The sequence below is a fragment of the Thalassophryne amazonica genome, chromosome 9 (genome assembly GCF_902500255.1).
Source record: "Thalassophryne amazonica chromosome 9, fThaAma1.1, whole genome shotgun sequence".
Classification (NCBI taxonomy): domain Eukaryota; kingdom Metazoa; phylum Chordata; class Actinopteri; order Batrachoidiformes; family Batrachoididae; genus Thalassophryne; species Thalassophryne amazonica.
Window position 1 is genome coordinate 3,780,683 of NC_047111.1, and position 26,378 is coordinate 3,807,060.

At 45.4% G+C, this 26,378-nt stretch overlaps 1 protein-coding gene across 1 annotated transcript in view; it reads right to left on the reverse strand.

The window, feature by feature from the left end:
- ap2b1 (adaptor related protein complex 2 subunit beta 1) overlaps positions 1 to 26,378 on the reverse strand; it is a 267,540-nt gene that overhangs the window by 218,271 nt on the left and 22,891 nt on the right. Inside the window, exon 4 of the mRNA XM_034177495.1 lies at positions 13,666 to 13,801. Coding sequence (XP_034033386.1) covers positions 13,666 to 13,801 — 136 coding nt within the window. The remainder of the gene's footprint in view (positions 1 to 13,665; positions 13,802 to 26,378) is intronic.

Sequence of the window (26,378 nt, forward strand, 5' to 3'; positions counted from 1 at the left end):
ATGCTGTCCATTGATTGGCTGAAAGCTGCCGTCCATCATGGGGAGTAAATTCACATACAGTAAATAATAGCTTGGAAACACAACATCTGAAAATACTTTAATTCCTTGTTGTGGTTGATAAAAGTTCCTCTGTGACTTCGGCACTTTGCGCCAGTTCCTCCATCAGAACTTAGTTCAGGGTCAGGGTTTCAGCAGCGGAGATTGTCCATCAGGTTGGTGAGTTTCAGCCTTTGGTGTGGGTGTTCAGGTCGATGGGAGTCCTGCTTGGTCTGCTACAGGTGTAATCCGCTTGTTGAATGTCTGTGGTGCTACATTCGGACCCCCCACTTGCCTCCACAAGCTGCAATTTGCGCCAGAAGTTGAGTCGCTTCGCCTCATTAACAGTTAATTTACCACAGGCATCTGCTATTCTGCCTGAATGTGAGTAAATTATCCCATAAGCCACAAAGAAAAAAATAAAATAAAATCATGTTAAAATTACTCTGTTTTGCCTCAGTGTGTTGCAGATATGCCACACGACACCATGTGTGTATGTGCACGCATACCGTGCTCCTCCAATATTACATGTTCCACCTTTGGGGGAAAAAAACATTTGCGATATGTATTTGTGTCCTGTACACAGAGAAGCTTCTTTTCATCAAAAACAACCTGTCCACACATTTTCAAAAAAAAAAAAAAAAAAAAAAAAGGCTTAATGCTCACAGACATAAAAAAAAAGTTAGTGATGGACAGTTCAAGTTCTGTTCCTGGCACAGGCACACTCAGAGCCAGGTGCAGGCAGCAAAGAGCAGCACTGGCACACTCAGAGTCAGGTGCAGGCTGTAAAGGGCAGCACTGGCACACTCAGAGTCAGGTGCAGGCTGTAAAGGGCAGTACTGGCACACTCGGAGCCAGGTGCAGGCTGCAAAGGGCAGCACTGGCACACTCAGAGCCAGGTGCGGGTTGCAAAGAGCAGCACTGGCAAAGGGCAGCACTGGCACACTCAGAGCCAGGTAGAGGCTGCGGAGGGCAGCACAGGTACACTCAGAGCCAGGTGCAGGCTGCAAAGGGCAGCACTGGCACACTCAGAGCCAGCTGCAGGCTGCAGAGTGCAGCACTGGCACACTCAGAGCCAGGTGCAGGCTGCAAAGAGCAGCAGTGGCACACTCAGATATAGGATTTTCAATTTCAATTTATTTTGTTTATACAGCACCAAATCACAAGCTGCCTCAAGGCGCTTCACACAAGTAAGGTCTAACCTTACCAACCCCCAGAGCAAGAACACAGGTGACAGTGGCAAGAAAAAACTCCCTCTGATGATACTGAGAAAGAAACCTCAAGTAGACAAGACTCATAGGGGTGACCCTCTGCTTAGGCCATTTTAACAGTTCTAAGGTTTTTACAAAGCTTTACAAAGGATCAGGAAACAGGAAATCAAAACAACATGACATAATAACAAAACAATACGCATTTGATGAGAAGTCCACACAAGTGGTTATGCCACAGGCGGGGGTCATCTAGCATTCCTCGTGCAGACAGTGGGCCTGCGGCAATGTACATTTCAAACGCAAACTGCAGTGTGTGGCACAAGCTTCAGGTGTGGCATCTTGCTGTCAGTCCGGCACCCTGACTTCAGTAGCCATCCCACTATCCATGCCTTGAACAGAGAGAAAAAGAGCAGAATCAGTCACCCATAAAACTACACCTAAGGTATAATTCAGGGATAAAAAAAAAGTAAATCAAGAGGAAAGCAGAGAAAATATTGAGGTGATCACCTGCCGCTAGCCCTAAGCTTCACTAACAGACCCACAATTTAGATAAAGTTGAGGCTGAGACCTGTTCCATTACAAATAAAATGAATTCAGCTCACACCCCAGCCCCCCCCCCCCCCCACTGTAACTCTGACTGAGGTGAGAGGCCAGCTCCTGCGGCTGAAGCAGAGGAAAGCAGCAGGACCTGATGGGATCTCCCCGAGGCTGCTGAGGACCTGTGCAGATAAGCTCTGTGAAGTCGTCAGCCACATCTTCAACATGAGCCTCAGCCTGGGGTTGGTCCCCACCCTGTGGAAGACCTCCTGTGTGGTCCCGGTTCCCAAAACACCGCACGCCAAGGAACCGGCCCACTACAGGCCAGGTGCCCTGACCTCCCACCTCATGAAGACCATGGAACGGCTTGTCCTGTCTCACCTCCGCACCGTGGTGAGCGACACCCAGGACCCACTGCAGTTCGCCTACAGGCCCAACATCGGGGTAGATGACGCTGTCATCTATAGGGATGGGTATCGGGTATCGTTAAGAAATGATTCAATCCACCGACCTCAATAAGCTTTGTGCTTAACGATTCTGTTATCGGTCCTTCAGAGTGGCCGTTGTTTTGGCGGGTGTTTGTCAGGAAAATGATAATTTCTCTACATTGATTACAGACCCTGCAGCGGGTCCTTAATCAACTTTTCTGCAGCGCGGTTTTGCTTTGAACCTTGAACCAATCGAAGCGTGGTTCGCAGATTGAAGCAATGCTTCGGTCGATTGCTTCATTTATTTATTTCTTTCGCTTAATTTTCCCCCGCTAAAACCCTAAAGAGCATATGTCTGTGAGTATTATTTACCTTTTCTGTGTTAAACCGATCTGTTATGGTCTTCTGAAACAGTTGATAGATGTATTTTATAACTTAAAAACAGGAGCGATGCTAACACGTTAGCATGTCTACGGCATTTTCAATGTTAAAAGTTAGCATTTAGCAACTGCAGCTGTCATCACGTTCGGGTGCATTTGTTTTCAAATTGTAATATTCCTTAAATTTATTTTTGCTTATATATTAATAATCTAATGATTATTATATACAATTTTAGAGAAAGAGACAAAAATAACCTGAATAGAAACACAACAGAAAATATGTAATAGCAACTACCATAAATAAATAAATACATACAGAAATAAGTGTTTCCTGTGAACACCTAGTGACTCTCACACCTCCATTTCATCCCTGTCTTATTTAAGTTTAATGATAGTTTGTTTCGGTCAAACCATATTTTCAATGTGTTAATTTCTTCAGTGATTTCCTCCAAAACTATCTGCCAAACTAGAAAACTGCTGCATCCTTGTAAGAGCAGAATACCACTGGAATGAATTTGAATAAGGAAAGTTGTTTTTTTTTTCTCACCTAAATGGATTCAGCACTCACTCCAGTTTATTGTCTGGAATAGTCCCAGATTGCATTTCAGAGCTTCTAGAATTCAAACAGTTTCGTGCAGGTGGTGCTGGGGGGTAATTTGGGGTTTCAGTTTTTTTTGTTTTTCACCACTTTCATCTCTGAATATGAGTCGTGATTCACTTTTGTGCGGATTAAAGTTACTAACTGGGACTCTCGTTCACACAGCTCCAAATGTTGCGCGGCTCTCTGACGAGTCAAGATAGAACGATAGAATTCAGTCTGAATAACTTCAAATCTTAACACAGTTTTGTTTATTTTTATTTATGTCCAGAGATCAAGGGTACAGTGACTAATTTCACATTTATTTACTTTAAGACTCAAGGAAATACATAGAAAACCTGTAAAGCCTACTTTTAGTACAAAATTCACGAGGTATCGATAAGGGAATCGATAAGGAATCGGATCGATAAGCAGAATCGATAATGGAATCAATATCGATAAAACCTTATCAATACCCATCCCTAGTCATCTACCTACTGCAGCGAGTGTTCACCCACCTGGAGACCGGTGGGAGCGCTCTGAGAGTCATGTTCTAATGGGCTCGCTAGCCGGCCCAACACTAACCTCATCTGGAGTGCCCGTAACATCTAACTCCACTGAGCTAAGAAGCTGCTCTAACTTACGGACACGGCTCTCTAAGAGAGCCACCCTATCTTCCAACATCACGCAGGATTTACGGAGGGTGTAAAGTAGGATTTGTAGTGTACTTTGTGCAATAAGAAATTCAAAAATGTAGCCAAGCAAACACGAGCTAACCAATAATGGATAAGCTAACCACTCCTAAGGCTCACAAAGACGCAAATAAATGAATTAAAATTCACAGCAGTTACACTGAAAAACTAACAGAAGTATTAAACAGGTTAAAAAGCAGCAGCTATAAAAATAACCTAGCTAGTGGAAAAAAAAGAAAACACTCCTAAAATTAACACAAGAGTAAAGTACTAAGATAAAATTCACAACTTACACTAAACAGTTAATTAACTAACAGAAGTATAAAAAAATGAAATGAAAAAATGATGACGGGGGTCCGAAATAGCTAACCGCTAGCGAAAATGCTAGCCGCTCCTAAGATTTTACACAGGAGTAAAAAAATTACTTAAAATTCACAGCAGTTCGACTGAAAAATGAACAGAAGTATTAAACGGGTAAAAAAGAAACAGCTATAAAAAGTAATGACGGGGGAGGGCAGGAGTCAACCTAGCTAGCTAACCGCTAGTGAATGGTAATTGTTAGCGATTTAACAACATTATTTAACAACAGGACTGTTGTTAAATAATGTTCAGAGTAGATACAATTAATAACCAGAAGAGTGCTAAACAGAAATAAAAGAAGCGTATACAACCGTGTGAAGTTCAGAGTAGCGTCACAGCAACAAACAATCCTTCAGAAGCAAGTTGCCAGATCTGTCCTTAAAAAGTTTTGTTGGTATAGGATCAAATAAACAGGTGTGCTTTTTGTTGACGTTACGAGTTTCGTCAGCATGCCTTGTGAGACACTATCAAATTCTGTAAATCTAGGTAACACCTCAGTAGTGGCGCCCACCTCAATAGTAGGGTGTAGTGGCTGGGTTAAGGCATGCTGGGATATGTTTAACTTAATGTTTTCTATTTTCTTATCAAAGTAATCCAGGAAATCTGCTGTAAAAGGAGAGTGAACTACAGGTGGCTGTCCATGAATAAGTTTTGCCACAGTGTCAAACAAGAACTTCATGTGTGTGGTCTCTCAGGTTTTGGAAACCTAAAGATAATTTTAAAATCCTGCCGTGTGAACCAGGCTTTAGATAGCATCAAGCCACGTTAAGGTGGAATACTTCTAATTTTGAACTACACCATTTCTGCTCTAGACCTCTAGCCTTATGCTTAAGGTCACGCAGGTAATCAATGAACCAAGGTGACTGTGTTTTGAGGGAGCACAGTTTTAACACAGGTTGCGCAATCATGTTGAGTGCAGTTTTGAGCCCTGAGTTTAAACTATCCACAAGACTGTCAACAGATTGGGTATTTGCCAAATGTGAAGCTAAGACATCAGGCAGACTAGCTTAGAGTTCAGTCTTAGTTGAGGAGTTGATGTAATAAGGTTGTTGTTCCACTAAACACGGCAGCGAGACTGTAAACTTAATAAGTGAGTGATCAGTGATCTTCACTTAGCCTGGAAAAAGAGTCTGTTGCTCTATAAAAAAGCCCTCCGTAAAGCTAGGACATCTTTCTACTCATCACTAATTGAAGAAAATAAGAACAACCCCAGGTTTCTTTTGAGCACTGTAGCCAGGCTGACAAAGAGTCAGAGCTCTATTGACCTGAGTATTCCATTAACTTTAACTAGTAATGACTTCATGACTTTCTTTGCTAACAAAATTTTAACTATTAGAGAAAAAATTACTCATAACCATCCCAAAGACGTATCGTTATCTTTGGCTGCTTTCAGTGATGCCGGTATTTGGTTAGACTCTTTCTCTCCGATTGTTCTGTCTGAGTTATTTTCATTAGTTACTTCATCCAAACCATCAACATGTTTATTAGACCCCATTCCTACCAGGCTGCTCAAGGAAGCCCTACCATTATTTAATGCTTCGATCTTAAATATGATCAATCTATCTCTGTTAGTTGGCTATGTACCACAGGCTTTTAAGGTGGCAGTAATTAAACCATTACTTAAAAAGCCATCACTTGACCCAGCTATCTTAGCTAATTATAGGCCAATCTCCAACCTTCCTTTTCTCTCAAAAATTCTTGAAAGGGTAGTTGTAAAACAGCTAACTGATCATCTGCAGAGCAATGGTCTATTTGAAGAGTTTCAGTCAGGTTTTAGAATTCATCATAGTACAGAAACAGCATTAGTGAAGGTTACAAATGATCTTCTTATGGCCTCAGACAATGGACTCATTTCTGTGCTTGTTCTGTTAGACCTCAGTGCTGCTTTTGATACTATTGACCATAAAATTTTATTACAGAGATTAGAGCATACCATAGGTATTAAAGGCACTGCGCTGCGGTGGTTTGAATCATATTTGTCTAATAGATTACAATTTGTTCATGTAAATGGGGAATCTTCTTCACAGACTAAAGTTAATTATGGAGTTCCACAAGGTTCTGTGCTAGGACCAATTTTATTCACTTTATACATGCTTCCCTTAGGCAGTATTATTAGACTGTATTGCTTAAATTTTCATTGTTACGCAGATGATACCCAGCTTTATCTATCCATGAAGCCAGAGGACACACACCAATTAGCTAAACTGCAGGATTGTCTTACAGACATAAAGACATGGATGACCTCTAATTTCCTGCTTTTAAACTCAGATAAAACTGAAGTTATTGTACTTGGCCCCACAAATCTTAGAAACATAGTGTCTAACCAGATCCTTACTCTGGATGGCATTACCCTGACCTCTAGTAATACTGTGAGAATCTTGGAGTCATTTTTGATCAGGATATGTCATTCAAAGCGCATATTAAACAAATATGTAGGACTGCTTTTTTGCATTTACGCAATATCTCTAAAATCAGAAAGGTCTTGTCTCAGAGTGATGCTGAAAAACTAATTCATGCATTTATTTCCTCTAGGCTGGACTATTGTAATTCATTATTATCAGGTTGTCCTAAAAGTTCCCTAAAAAGCCTTCAGTTAATTCAAAATGCTGCAGCTAGAGTACTGACGGGGACTAGAAGGAGAGAGCATATCTCACCCATATTGGCCTCTCTTCATTGGCTTCCTGTTAATTCTAGAATAGAATTTAAAATTCTTCTTCTTACTTATAAGGTTTTGAATAATCAGGTCCCATCTTATCTTAGGGACCTCGTAGTACCATATCACCCCAATAGAGCGCTTCGCTCTCAGACTGCAGGCTTACTTTTAGTTCCTAGGGTTTGTAAGAGTAGAATGGGAGGCAGAGCCTTCAGCTTTCAGGCTCCTCTCCTGTGGATCCAGCTCCCAATTCAGATCAGGGAGACAGACACCCTCTCTACTTTTAAGATTAGGCTTAAAACTTTCCTTTTTGCTAAAGCTTATAGTTAGGGCTGGATCAGGTGACCCTGAACCATCCCTTAGTTATGCTGCTATAGACGTAGACTGCTGGGGGGTTCCCATGATGCACTGTTTCTTTCTCTTTTTGCTCTGTATGCACCACTCTGCATTTAATCATTAGTGATCGATCTCTGCTCCCCTCCACAGCATGTCTTTTTCCTGGTTCTCTCCCTCAGCCCCAACCAGTCCCAGCAGAAGACTGCCCCTCCCTGAGCCTGGTTCTGCTGGAGGTTTCTTCCTGTTAAAAGGGAGTTTTTCCTTCCCACTGTAGCCAAGTGCTTGCTCACAGGGGGTCGTTTTGACCGTTGGGGTTTTACATAATTATTGTATGGCCTTGCCTTACAATATAAAGCGCCTTGGGGCAACTGTTTGTTGTGATTTGGCGCTATATAAAAAAATTGATTGATTGATTGATTGATTGATCAGGGACCACTGATGTAAGAGGCATGATGTCAATATTCGTGACAGCAATACCACGTGTGAGAACCAAATCCAGGGTATTTCCACTAATGTACGTCGAGTCTCGAATGCATTGCTGAAATCCTAATGCATCCACAATTTCCATAAATGATTTGCAAAGGGGATCAGAAGGCTTATTTATATGAACATTAAAGTCACCAATCAGAATGTTATCTGCACTAGTTGACAAGTTAGAGATGAATGCAGCAAATTCATCTAAGAATTCAGAATATGTGCCAGGAGGCCTATATACAGTGACAAAGTAATACGGCTGGATTTTATTCTTCTGACCGTGGCAATGCGTAATATCCTGAGCACAGCGGAGAATCAGATGCTCAAACGAGTTATATTTGTGAACCCCCAACAGCTAATAAGCTAAACCTAGATTTATAAATAAGAACAACACCCCTATCATGAGGGACGTGACTAAATGTATATGCTGGTGGGCAGGCCTCATTTAAGGGGAGGACAGCTGTAGGTTTAAGCCAGGTTTCACATAACCAAATCATATCTAAGTGATGATCAATAATTAGGTAATTAATCAACAATGATTTTGAGGATAGTGATCTTATGTTATTGAGACCCTGACTAAGGACCTCAGTGGGGTTGACAGTTGAACTGTTTGGATTTAGGTGTGGTTCCAGAGTAGCATATATAAGATACCTAGAAGTAGGTTTAGGTTTGAGACATTCCGCGCAAGTTGTAGGTAGCAGACATGAAATCTTTGTTATTGCTGGAACAACCATTGGGCCATCCTCAATTTCAACATCATCCAATGCAGTAATGGGTATTAAGTTTGCAATAAGAGCAACACCCCCACCGAAATCAGAGGAATGCAAACATTCTGTATTACACATACAAAAGAATGAGTAAATGAGTTATTGGATTAGCTCTCATCCACTCAGTAACAGGAACGAGAAAATTAAAGAAATAGTCCAAACCCCACACTCCAACAAGAGTCATCAGGGGTTGAAATGTCCCCCGGGTCCCCACAAATCAGTTATTCAAAGTGTCGGGGATCACCCAAGTACATGCTTATGCCAAATATGAATGAAACTGGTCAACTGGTCCTTGAGATATCTCACTAACAAACAATAAGTGACGGACGGACATGCTGATCAACATATATCTGTCAGCATTTCACACCAGCGGGAATAAACTGTGAAGATTTATGCATGTAATTACAAATAAGCTTTCCATCCATTTGGACTGTATTTGTAAGATAAAAATTAAAGTTGATGTGAGATCAATATGTCAGTCAAACAGGTAAAAGTTACATTTAGGTAACAGCTGCCGACTCATAAACTAAATGTATTTTACTGATTCTTGGAATGAGGGACAAAATACAGAGCATCCAGAAAGTACTCACAGGACTTCACTTTTCCACATTATGTTACAGCCTCATACCAAAATCGATGAAATTCATTTTTTCCCTCAAAATTGTACACACAATACCCCATAACGACAAAATGAAAAAAAAGTTGTTTTTTTAAGATTTTGCAAATTGATTTAAAAATAACTAAGAAATCCCATGTACATAAGTATTCACAGCCTTTGTCGTGAAGCTCAAAATGATGATGATGATCTTACAGCTTAACAGGAGTCCACCTGGGGTAAATTCAGCTGATTGGACATGATTTGGAAAGATACACATACCTGTCTACATATAAGGTCCCACAGTTGACAGTCAGAGCACAAACTAAGCATGAAGTCAAAGGAATTGTATGTAGACCTCTGAGACAGGATTGTCTGGAGGCACAAATCTGGGGAAGGGTACAGAAACATTTCTGCTGCTTTGAAGGTCCCAATGAGCACAGTGACTTCCATCATCTGGAAATAGAAGATGTTCAGATCCACCAGGACTCTTTCTAGAGCTGGACGCCCGTGTAAACTGAGCGATTGGGGGAGAAGGACCTTAGTCAGGGAGGTGACCAAGAACCCGATGGTCACTCTGTCAGAGCTCCAGCATTCCAGACAGACAACCATCTCTACAGCAATCCACCAATCAGGCCTGTATGGTAGAGTGGCCAGATGGAAGCCACTCCTTAGTAAAAAGCACATGGCAGCCCACCTGGAGTTTGCCAAAAGGCACCTGAAGGACTCTCAGACCAGGAGAAAGAAAATTCTCTGGTCTGATGAGACAAAGACTGAACTCTTTGGTGTCATGTTTGGAGGAAACCAGGCACCATCCTTACAGTGAAGCATGGTGGTGGCAGCATCATGCTGTGGGGATGTTTTTCAGCAGCAGGAACTGGGAGACTAGTCAGGATTGAGGGAAAGATGAATACAGCAAGGCACAGAGACATCCTGGATGAAAACCTGCTCCAGAGTGCTCTTGACCTCCAACGGTTCATCTTTCAGCAGGACAATGACCCTAAGCACACAGCCAAGATATCAAAGGAGTGGCTTCAGGACAACTCTGTGAATGTCCTTGAGTGGACCAGCCAGAGCCCAAACCTGAATCTGATTGAACATCTCTGGAGAGATCTGAAAATGTCTCTGCACCGACGCTCCCCATCCAACCTGATGGAGCTTCAGAGGCGCTGCAAAGAGGAATGAACCAAACTGCTCAAAGATAGGTTCACCAAGCTTGTGGCCTCACATTCAAGAAGACTTGAGGCTGGAATTGCTGCCAAGAGTGCATCAACAAAGTATTGAGCAAAGACTCTGAACATTTATGTACATGAGATTTCTTAATTTTTTATTTTTAATAAATTTGGGGGGGATTTTTTCATGTTGTCATTCGTATGGGGTGTGAGTATAATTCTAAGAGGAAAAATGAATTTACTCCATTTTGGAATAAGGCTGCAACATAAGAAAATGTGGAAAAAGTGAAGCGCTGTAAATACTTTCTGGATGCACTGTATTCCCCTCATCAAAAAGTCATCTTTGCAGGAAAAATAAAGAAATACATTTTTAAAAAGGTGTTAAAAGTTAAATTTGAAGTGCCTGTGTATCCTCATGAAATTAAAATAATAAGTCCCTTCCACTTCTCCTTTGTTTTTACTCTGATATAGATCTGCATTTTGATTTGGCACAAGTTTTAAAACAATTGTCCTTCCTTGACAACTACACATTACACAGAGAATGTGTAGCGGTGGCCTTGAACAGGAACCATTTACTCTGGAAACAAGCGCACTAACCATTTCATCATACGATCATGAAATTAACTACATATATTTTTTAATAAATTCATTAGAATTTGTTAAAATACAGTCTCTGTACTCTCAAAGTACACAGCAATTTAGCCTGTCCTCAGCAAGAGGTCACATGAACTGGATGTGTGAAATAAGATCTAATAAGTCAGAGAACTTATTAAAACCTTATAAGATATATCATCAAGCCAACAGTTAATAAAAAAACAAAAATGGTAATATTTAGCAGGACTTATTTCATTGCCATGACTACTGGAATTACAGTTCTCACAAGGATCCCACTAGAATGACTCAATGGACGCGCCGTCATTATGTCAACAAAACACAAACTCGACTCGACTGGCTAGCACTGGTGTTTAATGACAATAGGTGACTAGCAAAGTCCACTGATGTAGAGAAGCACCAAGATTTCAAAGGGGAGATCACGCACCCTCATGGTTCTTACGCAAATATTCACCCAAAACATGGGAGAAGCAACGTCTGTTTCTGTCCTTTCACAGACATTCTTCTGAAACCAACAGGATGTCCAGCGCCAATCTAGCCATATAACAGAGCTCTCCACAGGGAGGGTTCCAGAACACTGAACAAGAGTGCTCTGAGAGCACAACATCCACCATGGGCAAAAGCTGCTACAAGTGACAATTTCAGAATGCCGACACCAACTCATGAAACTGAGTGAGTCTAGATTTCTTAATCAAGGGCCAAAACTCTGATAAAATGGGCCCAACTCAAAAGATATGAAAATATGCATATTACCAACCTATCACAAGGAATTTCACAAAGTTTCCCAAAATTCCTACTAAAAATGTGAGAGGAGTTGATGTTGGGACGGACAGACAGACACACAGAGTGACGACATCATCCCTGTTCTAGCCGTCAGCCAGCAGGGGATAAAAACTTAGGCGTGATCTCAGTCAGACATCCCTACTGGGGTACTGGTCATCCACAAGGGAGTTTGTTTTCAGTCACTTCAACCACTAGCTTTGTGGTGATATCAGCTATGTTCTGCTCACTTCAAGTCTGCCTGAAGGATCCTGTAGCAGGTGTTCCTTAACAGACTGTCTTCGCCTTCCCTTAAATGTTCCATATCGAAGCTTCATATCTTGCCCAACCAGGATAAAACTCACTGAGATTAAGAATCTCTTTTTAAAGAGTGTCCTGGTCAAGAGGGCAGAGTTACACAGCACAGTTACATTTACATCAAAAACAGACACTTCAACGAGATACTACAATCAGGTAAAACATCTACAGGTCAGAGCCATCAAGAGTCATTTAAAAGTATTATAGTGGCACTCGCTCTTGAGTTCCAAGAGTGGAATGTTGGCTGTCGGGGGGGATTTCCAGGGTGGGGTGGAAAATATCACCCTGGATATCTTCCACCCCAGGGGGGAAGATATCTAGGGAGTGGAAGCTATACTGTTACAACGGCACGGATCATGTGACATGTGGTCACGTGGCCATACTGGACGGCAACTTCCTCCTTGCATGAAAGGTAAATGTGCTCTTTCACTTTATTTACGTCTGTCCGGCTCCAGAGCACACATCTTTTGCCATTGAACTTGATTATGCTTTTTCTGGACTCATTTGTTCCTCGACAAGCTCTTCTGTCTACAATCACCTCAAACCAAAGGTAAGGTGGACAATTTCCTCCATGAACTGCGGGTCATTTGAGCAACTTTGTAGTTTTCTGACTCCATGTTGTGACGTTGATCCTATTTGTGGACTTTTCTGCTGAACGTGTTTGATCCACGATCGAAGGTGTGCACACAGTAAAAACTATTAAAACATGACAAGAGAGGAAGGAGTGAATCCGTTAAAGTAAACCGCAGCCTTTTACGGTGTCCAATCCAGAAGCACGTCAGTCCTGTGTGTGAGCACGGTCTGAAAAATTAAATAATAAACGGATGAGATATGGCACTCACGTTCCTGGAATCGACGTGTGTCAGTGGTGAACTTTACTTACTTACCTCCGTCACTGGGCACGTCCACACTGATCTGTCCGGTACACGCGAGTGGTTTTTAATGGAAATGAATTGAGATTGGACAGGACGTTTTTTTCCGATGTGAGCAAAAATCCATTACACAGAATCTGTTATGTACGATGTTTATTACATGGAAAACCACAAAAAAAAAATAAAAATAAATAAATAAAACACTGGGACGTTTGTCCAGTGAGTGTATCTGGTTTATATGACGGTTTGGGTGAGTTCGGGATTTTACGACCGAGATGTCATCAGACTGATGATCACATTCTGCAACCATCCAGCCGTGAAGAAGCTGTAGGCATCAGACCTTTGATACGCCTTCAGGGCTTCTCCTGTGTTGGCTGATGGAGCGTTGATAAAGTAGGTGAAAATGTCTGATATCACACGTCTGGCCTCTGATCAAAATCAATAAAACTGGTGAAATACTGTAGGGATCCACGTTGATTCTCTGTACGTTCTCTAAATACCTCTTCTGAAGTTCAGGCTTGAGCGCTTTAGCTATATGGGACAAATTAGCCTGGTTGTCCACCGACGATCCAGCGTTGGCCGTGCTGTGTACATAGAGCTTGTCATCCAGCATGGCTGAGTACCGTGTTTTGCATGTGACATCACTGCACACCATCTATAGTTTGTAGCATCTGTCATGTCCAGTGATCACATTACAGGGTAACATATGTCATAAGTGACAGAATCCAATAGATGAACTTGTTTGACCTTTAGTTTGGAGACCAAACATTCAACACGATCAAAACTATTCCATTTATTAATCCCTCTGTGGACTAAAGTCCACTCACTCATTTCAGCAGCTGAAGTGATTTTCTGGCAGAAGCATAGTTTGTTGTAGATTCTTTACCTTGACGAAGCTGTTGACAGCCATGATGGCCATGTCAGGCTGGCTCTTAGCGTAGTTCATCAGGTAGAGGTAGACCAGCTTCTTCAGCTCCAGGTTGTCGGTCTGCATGCAGTTCACCACATCAGGAAACAGAGAGCTGCAAGACAAGACAATCCATTCAAGGTCCTTCTTCAATGCCCTCTTCCCATCAGTCCACACCATCCATTTCTCTTTAATCCACTCGATGGCGGACGCAGCCCCCGAGTTGTTGCCAGGCAGCCGCAATCTTGCTTTGCGTTATTACGCGTCATCTGGCATTAGATTAAATAGAAATCTATGATGCACTGATTTAAACTTGGGTTAAAGTGATCTGAAAATGTTTTGTGCAGCGTTCAGGTGCTGTGACAAGCTGACAAAGGACTATCAGCTGGTTAAATAAGTAAAAAATAAATAATAATAAATTGTGGAGTGAGCTTTCATAAGTGAGTGTTATATGTAATATTACTGATGTGGGGAATTGACTCAAATTTCTTAATAAAGGTAAGAAAATGATTTATTTTTTTGTGTCAATCTGTATTCTGTAAAGTAGTGACTTCAGTTTTACTGCCTGAATGCTTTGTTGTGAGAAATATCGCACCATTCGTTTAGATTACACGTCTCACCTTCATAAGTCTCAGTTTATCCCTTTTTAATCAGCCTCAGGTTTTTTTTCACATCAGGTTTTCCATCCTGACATATTCTGTAAGAGCAAATTCATAGAATGGAAATGCTTTTTCTCTCAGTTTGGTGGGTGGCATGGCAAACCATCTTAATCTAATCAAACCATCTTAACATTAATATTCTACATGTGTGTGCATGTGTGTGCCCACACACGCGCACGCACACACACACACACACAGACACACACAAAACAAATCCACTGTGTTGTCTGGAGGCTGTTAGCAGGGAGCAAGAAAAGCTGGACTCATTTCTGATGTGATTTTTTTTTTTTTCCCGCTGCACTGAGGACATACACAGTTGACCGAGCCGGTTGCGTGTGTGTGCGCACACGGGGGGGGGGGGACACAATGATGTGACTGAGCTAACTGAAGCTACTAATTCTTGTAACATACACACATACACACAAAATCCACTCTGCTGTAAACCATCTGGATGCATGAAGACCTGTTCACATGAAACACTGACGTGATTTTTGGCTGGACTGAGGAACAACACAAAGTCTTTTTTTTTATGGAAGTCCAAAGTCAGTGCACAGCATCACTGGACTACATGTCACAGTGGAACACCAAAATGTAAGTCCCTTTTCTGTTGTTTATTAATTAATAAAATATCAAATGACAAGGATCTATTTTAGCGGTTATATAAAACAAACAATGAATGTTTTTACATTCTTTCAATGGAAAGAATACTTAATTTGGTGAAAGCTGGAACAAACCATTCAAGGAGGCAAAGCCGAGTTGAATGGTTTGTTTCAGCTTTCACACACTGAACTCATAAACATTCATTATTTGTACAGTATATTTTATGAGTCTTTCATTGGATTCAGGTGTGTTGGAACAGGAAGACAACTAAGAGTGTCAGGAAGGTAGATCTCGAGAACCAAACTTGGGCACCCCTGCACTAGACCATCACCTCCCTGTGATTTCTATTTATGTCAGGTTGTTAGACGCTAACCAAGATGGCGGCGCTCTGGCAACAGCCAGCGAATGAGCAGATCACTGCAGTCCTCCATCTACTGATTAAACAAAAAGTTGATGGTGGATGCTGTAAGATCGACCTCCAGCTGTGTAAGACTGTTCGCACACACCTCTGTAAGATTGACCTCCAGATCAACTACCAGTCATGCACGTGAGTTTGCACGCACCTACGTAAGATCGACCACCAGCAGTGCACATGAGATCACATGCACCTCTGTAAGATCGACCTCCAGCCGTACACGAGTGTTCGCACATACCTCGGTTGATCTTACTGAGGTGCACGAGTGTTCGCACACACCTCAGTAAGATCGACCTGGAGCCGCGCACAAGTGTTCGCACGCACTTCTGTAAGATCAACCTCCAATCGTGCATGTAAATTCACACGAACCTTGGTTAAGATCAACCTCCAGCCATGCACGTGACTTCCAGCCGTGCATGTGTGATCACACTGGCCTCTGTAAGATCGACCCGGAGCCGTGCACGAGTGTTCGCATGCACCTCAGGAAGATCGACCTGGAGCCGTGCACGAGTGTTCGCATGCACCTCAGTAAGATCGACTTCCAGTCGTGCACGGGTGTTCGCACACACCTCTGTAAGATCGACCACCAGCCATGTACAAGTGTTCACACGCACCTCTGTAAGATCGACCTCCAGCCATGTTCGCACACACACACCTCTGTAAGACTGACCTCCAGCCATGTTCGCACGCACGCACCTCTGTAACATCAACCTCCAGCTGTGTACGAGTGTTCGCACACACCTTGGTAAGATCGACCTGCAGCCGTGTACGAGTGTTCGCACGCACCTCTGCTAGATCGACCTCCAGTTGTGCACGAGTGTTCGCACACACACCTCTGTGAGATCGACCTCCAGCCATGTAGGAGTGTTCGCACGCACCTTGGTAAGATCGACCTCCAGCCATGTTCGCACACATGCACCTCTGGAAGATCGACCTCCAGCCATGTACGAATGTTCACACACACTACTGTAAGATCGACCTCCAGCCGTGTACGAGTCTTCGCACGCACCTCTGCAAGATCGACCTCCAGCCATGTACGAGTGATCGCACGCACCTTGGTAAGATCGACCTCCAGCCGTGTTCGCACGCACGCACCACTGTAAGATTGACCTCCAGCGGTGTACGAGTGTTCTCACACACCTCTGTAAGATCGACCTCCAGCCAAGTACGAGTGTTCACACGCACCTTGGTAATATAGACCTCCAGCCATGTACGAGTGTTCACACACACACACCTCTGTAAGATCGACCTCCAGCCATGTACGAGTGTTCACACACACCTTGGTAAGATCGATCTCCAGCCATGTACCGAGTGTTCACACACACCTTGGTAAGATCGATCTCCAGCCATGTACCGAGTGTTCGCACACACACCTCTGTAAGATCAACCTCCAGCCATGTAGAAGTGTTCGCACACACACCTCTGTAAGATCGACCTCCAGCCATGTACGATTGTTCGCACGCACCTCTGGAAGATCGAACTCCACCCATGGACGAGTGTTCGCACGCACCTCTGGAAGATCGACCTCCACCCATGTACGGGTGTTCGCACGCACCTCTGGAAGATCGACCTCCAGCCGTGTACGAATGTGTGCACGCACCTCTGTAAGATCGACCTCCAGCTGTGTACGAGTGTTCGCACACACATCTGTAAGATCGACCTCCAGCCGTGTACGAGTGTTCGCACGCACCTCTCTGTAAGATCGACCTCCAGCCATGTTCGCATGCACGCACCTCTGTAAGATCGACCTCCAGCCGTGTACGAGTGTTCGCAAGCACCTCTGTAAGATCGACCTCCAGCCACGTACGAGTGTTCGCATGCACCTCTGTAAGATCGACCTCCAGCCACGTACGAGTGGTCGCACGCACCTCTGTAAGATCGACCTCCAGTCGTGTTCGCACGCACCTTGGTAATATCGACCTCCAGCCGTGTTCGCACGCATGCACCTCTGTAAGATCGACCTCCAGCCATGTTCGCTCACAAGCACCTCTGTAAGACTGACCTCCAGCCATGTACGAGTGTTCGCACGCACCTCTGCAAGATCGACCTCGAGCCATGTACGAGTGATCGCACGCACCTTGGTAAGATGGACCTCCAGGCATGTTCGCCCACACGCACCTCTGTAAGATCGACCTCCAGCCGTGTACGAGTGTTTGCACACACCTCTGTAAGTTCGACCTCCAGCCGTGTACGAGTGTTTGCACACACCTCTGTAAGATCGACCTCCAGATCAACTACCAGTCGTGCACGAGTGTTCGCACGCACCTCAGTAAGATCGACCTCCAATCTTGCACGAGTGTTCGCACACACCTCTGTAAGATTGACCTCCAACCATGTACGAGTGTTCGCACGCACCTCTGTAAGATCGACCTCCAGCCATGTACGAATGTTTGCACGCACCTCTGTAAGATCGACCTCCAGCCATGTACGAGTGTTCGCAAGCACCTCTGTAAGATCGACCTCCAGCCATGTACGAGTGTTCGCAAGCACCTCTGTAAGATCGACCTCCAGCCGTGTACGTGTATTTGCAAGCACCTCTGTAAGATCGACCTCCAGCCGTGTACGTGTATTTGCACACACCTCTGGAAGATCGACCTCCAGCCGTGTACGAGTATTTGCACACACCTCTGGAAGATCGACCTCCAGCTGTTTACGAGTGTTCGCACACACCTCGGTAAGATCGACATCCAGCCGTGTACGCACGCACGCACCTCTGTAAGATCGACCTCCAGCCGTGTACGTGTATTTGCACACACCTCTGGAAGATCGACCTCCAGCCGTTTACGAGTGTTCGCACACACCTCTGTAAGATCGACATCCAGCCGTGTACGCACGCACGCACGCACCTCTGTAAGATCGACCTCCAGCCGTGTACGCACGCACGCACCTCTGTAAGATCGACCTCCAGCCATGTTCGCACGCACGCACCTCTGTAAGATCGACCTCCAGCCGTGTACGAGTGTTCGCAAGCACCTCTGTAAGATTGACCTCCACCCACGTACGAGTGGTCGCACGCACCTATGTAAGATCGACCTCCAGCCACGTACGAGTGTTCGCACACACCTCTGTAAGATCGACCTCCAGTTGTGCACGAGTGTTCGCACGCAACTTGGTAATATCGACCTCCAGCCATGTTCGCACGCATGCACCTCTGTAAGATCGACCTCCAGCCATGTTCGCCCACACGCACCTCTGTAAGATTGACCTCCAGCCATGTACGAGTGTTCGCACGCACCTCTGCAAGATCGACCTCGAGCCATGTACGAGTGATCGCACGCACCTTGGTAAGATGGACCTCCAGCCACGTACGAGTGTTCGCACGCACCTCTGTAAGATCGACCTCCAGCCATGTACGAGTGTTCGCAAGCACCTCTGTAAGATCGACCTCCAGCCGTGTACGTGTATTTGCACACACCTCTGGAAGATCGACCTCCAGCCGTGTACGAGTATTTGCACACACCTCTGGAAGATCGACCTCCAGCCACGTACGAGTGTTCGCACACACCTCTGTAAGATCGACCTCCAGTTGTGCACGAGTGTTCGCACGCAACTTGGTAATATCGACCTCCAGCCGTGTTCGCACGCATGCACCTCTGTAAGATCGACCTCCAGCCATGTTCGCCCACACGCACCTCTGTAAGATTGACCTCCAGCCGTGTACGAGTGTTCGCAAGCACCTCTGTAAGATTGACCTCCACCCACGTACGAGTGGTCGCACGCACCTATGTAAGATCGACCTCCAGCCACGTACGAGTGTTCGCACGCACCTCTGTAAGATCGACCTCCAGCCATGTACGAGTGTTCGCAAGCACCTCTGTAAGATCGACCTCCAGCCGTGTAGGTGTATTTGCACACACCTCTGGAAGATCGACCTCCAGCCGTGTACGAGTATTTGCACACACCTCTGGAAGATCGACCTCCAGCTGTTTACGAGTGTTCGCACACACCTCGGTAAGATCGACATCCAGCCGTGTACGCACGCACGCACCTCTGTAAGATCGACCTCCAGCCGTGTACGTGTATTTGCACACACCTCTGGAAGATCGACCTCCAGCCGTTTACGAGTGTTCGCACACACCTCTGTAAGATCGACATCCAGCCGTGTACGCACGCACGCACGCACCTCTGTAAGATCGACCTCCAGCCGTGTACGCACGCACGCACCTCTGTAAGATCGACCTCCAGCCATGTTCGCACGCACGCACCTCTGTAAGATCGACCTCCAGCCGTGTACGAGTGTTCGCAAGCACCTCTGTAAGATTGACCTCCACCCACGTACGAGTGGTCGCACGCACCTATGTAAGATCGACCTCCAGCCACGTACGAGTGTTCGCACACACCTCTGTAAGATCGACCTCCAGTTGTGCACGAGTGTTCGCACGCAACTTGGTAATATCGACCTCCAGCCGTGTTCGCACGCATGCACCTCTGTAAGATCGACCTCCAGCCATGTTCGCCCACACGCACCTCTGTAAGATTGACCTCCAGCCATGTACGAGTGTTCGCACGCACCTCTGCAAGATCGACCTCGAGCCATGTACGAGTGATCGCACGCACCTTGGTAAGATGGACCTCCAGGCATGTTCGCCCACACGCACCTCTGTAAGATCGACCTCCAGCCATGTACAACTGTTTGCACACACATCTGTAAGATCGACATCCAGCCGTGTACGAGTGTTTGCACACACCTCTGTAAGATCGACCTCCAGATCAACTACCAGTCGTGCACGAGTGTTCGCACGCACCTCAGTAAGATCGACCTCCAGCCATGTATGAGTGATCGCACGCACCTTGGTAAGATCGACCTCCAGTCGTGCACGAGTGTTCGCACACACCTCTGTAAGATCGACCTCCAGCCGTGTACGAGTGATCGCACGCATCTTGGTAAGATCGACCTCTAGCCATGTTCGCACGCACGCACCACTGTAAGATTGACCTCCAGCGGTGTACGAGTGTTCTCACACACCTCTGTAAGATCGACCTCCAGCCATGTACGAGTGTTCACACACACACACACCTCTGTAAGATCGACCTCCAGCCATGTACGAGTGTTCACACACACCTCTGTAAGATCGACCTCCAGTCGTACACGAGTGTTAGCACGTACCTCAGTAAGATCGACCTCCAGTCGTGCACGACTGTTCGCACACACCTCTGTAAGATCGACCTCCAGCCATGTACGAGTGTTCGCAAACACCTCTTTAAGATCGACATCCAGCCACGTACGAGTGTTGGCACGCACCTTTGTGAGATCGACCTCCAGCCGTGTTCGCACGCATGCACCTCTTTAAGATCAACCTCCAGCCACGTACGAGTGTTCGCACACACCTTGGTAAGAACAACCTCGAGCCACATACGAGTGGTCGCACACACCTCTGTAAGATCGACCTCCAGCCACGTACGAGTGTTCGTACGCACCTCTGTAAGATCGACCTCCAGCCACGTACGAGTGATCGCACGCACATTGGTAAGATCGACCTCCAACCTTGTATGAGTGTTCGCACACACCTCTGTAAGACTGACCTCCAGCCATGTACGAGTGATCGCACGCACCTTGGTAAGATCGATCTCCAGCCATGTTCGCACGCATGCACCTCTGTATGATCGACCTCCAGATCAACTATCAGTCGTGCACGAGTGTTCGCACGCACCTCAGTAAGATTGACCTCCAGCCATGTATGAGTGTTCGCACACACCTCAGTAAGATAGACCTCAAGCCGTGTACGACTGTTCGCACACACCTCTGTTTGATTGACCTACAGCCATGTACGAGTGTTCGCACGCACCTTGGTAATATCGACCTCCAGCCGTGTTCGCACGCATGTACCTCTGTAAGATCGACCTCCAGCCATGTACGAGTGATCGCACGCACCTTGGTAATATCGACCTCCAGCCATGTTCGCCCACACGCACCTCTGTAAGATTGACCTCCAGCCACGTACGAGTGATCGCACGCACCTTGGTAAGATCGACCTCCAGGCATGTTCGCCCATACGCACCATACGCGGGGATGATGCACGACCGGGGTCCAGCCGACACTCTCCCATGACGGCTTTTAACAATATCGAAATCAGGCAGCCTCTAAATTTCCACCGCGTCGACGAAATTCCCGACTACACGGAATTTTATCGTAACGTCGTTGGGACTCTTCAGAACTCGGTCGAAAAGGCTTTAACACACGCCAGGGCCGGATCTCCATTTGATCCAAATGGAGATTCGTGGGGACTCAGTCTACAACGAGGCCGCTTTGATCAGCTCATAACGACGCGGGCGATGTGACGGGCTTCCAAAATCTGCTAGAACGATTGATACAATAGAATTCCAATGTTTTATCCGACGAGTCTCTGGAATTAGTGGTCCAAGTCATCCGCAACCAGAACGGCGCGGGGAAGCGCAGAATAGATGACCTCCTCCATCACGAGGTTCTGAGGAAAAAATCCAAACGCTTTAATATCGTGTATAATCCTGACAACAGTTTATGTTTCGCGATAAACCTCGTTTAGTTATTGAATCCTCATCTGACTACGCACGAGGCGGAGCAGCGCGGGCAGGCGTTACAAATTAGCGTTGGATTAACGGCTGCTATGCCAGTATCTTTAGAGCAGGTGGGAAAATTTGAAAACATTCTGGGTTGTAAAATTGTGGTGTTTTTCAGACCTGAAGGGGAGAGAAAGCTGATAAAATTTCAAACAGGAATACCGATGCAGCAGAAAACTCTGTTTTTCTGTTTAATAATCATTTTTACGGAATCACCGATTTAAAGAGATTTTTGGGAGTGAGATATGTATGTGAGTTTTGCTTTGAGGGGTACAATAACCCTGCTTCCTATAATTGTCCATCATATTGTAAAATTTGTGAATCCACGCAGTGTTACGAGAAAAATAATCCTGTATTCTGCAGCGAATGTAACAAGAAGTGTCGTTTGCACGCCTGTTACAGCCTGCATAAACAACCGAAGTATCGTCCTTCCGCCGGTAAGTTCGTTAATGTGTATGATAACAGAAAAAAATGCCCTCGATGTAAACGCGAGTATTGCATAGCATTTTCTAAAAACAGCGCTCCGCACATGTGTAAGCAGAAGAGGTGTCATATATGTGGCGAGGCTCTCCAGGAGCCGAGCGAGGGTCACCTCTGCTATATGACGCCGCTCAAAGCTGAAGAGACGCATTCAGAGAAATACGTTTTTTACGACTTTGAAAAGTATGTCGATAATAACGGGGAACACGTGCCGTTTTACGTCAGCGCTGTAACAAAGACGAGTGATTTTTGTGTGAGATCAGTGATTGAGCTCTGCTCTCTTCCACAGCATGTCTTTTACCTGGTTCTCTCCCTCAGCCCCAACCAGTCCCAGCAGAAGACTGCCCCTCCCTGAGCCTGGTTCTGCTGGAGGTTTCTTCCTGTTAAAAGGGAGTTTTTCCTTCCCACTGTCGCCAAGTGCTTGCTCACAGGGGGTCGTTTTGACCGTTGGGGTTTTTCCGTAATTATTATATGGCCTTGCCTTACAATATAAAGCGCCTTGGGGCAACTGTTTGTTGTGATTTGGCGCTATATAAATAAAATTGATTTGATTTGTTTTGATTTGATTTTTGGAGCGCATGGGGGACAGACTGCGTAGCTCGCTTCTTTAAACATTTTAGAACGAGAAAATTCAAAGAATACGTGTTCATCACTCACAACTCAAAAGGTTTTGACGGCTATCTGCTTCTAAAGTATTTAGTTCACCAGGACGTAACCCCCGCTGTGATTATGACCGGGAGTAAACTATTACTCATGACAGACACCGCCTTTAAACAGAAATATATAGACTCGTTATCTTTCCTTACAATGCACTTATCTCAGATGCCTAAAGCCATGGGAATCCGGACTGAAAGACAAAATCGTCTGCAAAGGTTACTTTCTGCACCTGTTCAGTTCAGAAAATCTGAACTATGTCGGGCCGTACCCTGACTCTGCGGCTTACGGGGTCGCAAATATGTCAGAGGGAGAAAGAGAGGAATTTAACGCGTGGTACGTGAGCAAAAAAAACGCAATTTTCGATTTTAAAGCCGTTATGTATTGTGGTAACAATATAAAAATCCTGGCTGCAGCCTACTCCAAATTTATGGCTGAATTCATCGCTGAAACACGCGTGGATCCTTTTAGCTGCATCACAATCGCCTCGGCGTGTATGAAAGTCTTCCAAACTAACTTTCTCGCTCCAAAAATGCTGGCGATCCCCTCCGCCGACAATTATAGAACGAAGCATAAAAAATATTCGGACGTGGCCGTGCAGTGGCTAGAATGGGTTGCTGAGACGCAAAACATTGCCATCGATCACGCTCTAAACAGGGGCGAGAAAAAAATAGGAGGTTATTATGTTGATGGGTATGCTCAGATTGACGGGCGGATAAAAGTGTGGGAGTTTCTCAGGTGTTTTTACCACGGGTATGCAACGTGTTTTACACAGCATGAAATAAACCCTCTCACAAACACCTCATTTGGAGAGCTCCACGCAGTGTGTCAGAAAAAAATAGCCTTTCTGCGGGCTATGCCGGGTGTCACCCTCAGCGTAATTTGGGAGCATCAGTGGCTTGAAATGAGGCTGAGGGATGAGAGCGTTCGCCGTTTCCTCAGCCGCAGGGGGTTACCGCCACCACTCGAGCCTCGCGACGCTTTATACGGCAGTCGGACTTGTGCGTCCCGTCTGAGGTACACGGCTAAGCAAGATGAGAGGGTCTATTACGTCGACGTGACCTCGCTGTATCCTTACATTAACGTAAATTTCACATATCCCACGGGGCATCTGGAAATTATCGAGAGAAATTTCCGAGACTCCAGGACTTATTTCGGCCTCATCAAAGCCGTTGTGTATCCGCCCCGGGGGCTAAAATTCCCCGACCTCCCACACAGAACCCCTCATGGTAAACTGGTGTTTACTCTGTGTCGCACCTGTGCCAATGAAAATAATCAAGCGGGAGCGTGCACACACAGCCAGCGGCAGAGAGCTCTGTCAGGGACGTGGACGAGCCCGGAATTCCACAAAGCTCTGGATACAGGCTACATTGTAGCTAAGATTTTTGAAGTCTGGCATTTTGAGGAAAAAAAGTGATAAAATCTTTGAGGGGTACATAAACACCTTCTTAAAACACAAGCAGGAAGCCTCCGGTTTCCCTACCGAATTTGATAAAGACCCCGAAAGCAGAGAAAAATATATCACGGACTACTGGCTGAATCAGAAGATTCGTTTAGACCCAGAAAAAAATCAGTCACAATCCGGCAAAATGACAGATGGCTAAGATCGGCCTCAACTCCTTCTGGGGGAAATTCGCCCAGAGGTCAAATCTGACGCAGACCGCGCTTGTTAAAAAAATGCTGACGATCTGTTCAGGTATCTGTTTTCTGAAGAGTACGAGGTCACATATCTAACATTCCTCAGCAGTCAGGTGGCTATGGTTCAATGGAGGTACGGCCCGCGGTACGTCAGCCGACCGGGTAAAGCCATCAATATTTTCATCGCAGTGTTTACAACGACATACGCGCGTTTGACCTTGTACGGTTTTATGGAGGCTGTGGCAAATCCTGACAGGATTCTGTATTATGATACCGATAGCCTGATTTACGTTTGTAGGCGGGGTGAAACCCCGCTGCCTACCGGTAATTATCTGGGGCAGCTCACCGACGAGTTGAACGGTGACGTCATCACAGAGTTTGCAGCAGCGGGGCCTAAAAGTTATGCATATAAAACCGTACGGGGTAAAACGGTCATGCGTGTGAAGGGGATCACTCAAACCCATGAGAGCTGTCAGAAAATAAACTTTGACAGCGTCAACGATCTGGTCGAGGGTTATATAAAAGACCCCGCCCTCGCTGCATCTATCAAAACACAGCAGCAGGGAATTAAACGTCATAAAAGCAGTTTCAGTTTGACAAACGTGTCATTTCAAAAATCCTTCAGGGTGGTGTATGACAAGCGGCGTCTTTTAAAGGACGGGGAAACCGAACCGTTCGGATTTTGAAACATGTCTCACTCGGGAAATACGGTGGAGTTTGACCCCAGACTTCAGCCCCCATTCTCCTGTCTCATCGTTGGACCGAGTGGTTCGGGAAAAACTGTGTTTGTGAAAACATTGCTGGAAAATTGTAGCCACGCTATGAGATATGTGCCTGACAACATTGTATGGCTGTATACGTCTGAACAACCTCTGTATTCTGAACTGAAGAATAAAAATATTAAATTTGTAAGAGGACTCCCTGACTCATTTCTGGACGACAGCCTTTTCCCTGAAGGTCAGAGCCATCTGGTTATTTTGGACGATCTCATCTTTCAAGCAACGGATCACCCTGAAGTTGTAAGAATTTTCACCCAGTACAGACATCACCGGAATATGAGCGTCATCATGATCACACAGAACGTGTTTCATAAAGGGAAATACAGTCGAACCATCAGCTTGAATTGTAATTATATGGTGCTGTTTAAAAACCCCAGAGACAAGTTACAGATGAACATTCTGGCTCAGCAAATGTTTCCCGGCAGAAAACATTTTTTTTGGAGGCTCTTGACGATGCTACGAGCGTACCTTACGGGTACTTATTACTGGATTGCATGCAGGAGTGTCCAGATCAGTTCAGACTGAGATCGGGATTACTCCCGCACGAATGGCCCGCGGTTTATTTACAGAAAGATAAACGGATATGAGCTCTCTTTTAAAAAAGGAATGCCCCCGCTCTTAAAGCGCTAATCAGAGCCGGGGCGAGGGAGCGTCACCATAGCCTGAAGACCTGCAGGCCGGAGCTTCTGAAAACTTTATCCGAGATCGCTTTGAATATATTAAAGGGGAATATCGCCTTGAGCAACTCTCAATTCCGTGCCTTGAAAAAACGAAAAAGAGTTTTACGTCTTCTGGCCGATAGAAAAACCAGTTACAAAAGGAAGCGGGGAGCGCTGATTCAGACAGGCGGCTTTCTCCTGCCTCTGCTCGCCGCGGCCCTGCCCGTTATAACGAGTCTAATACTGCCCAGAGGATAATGGCGTTCAAAGC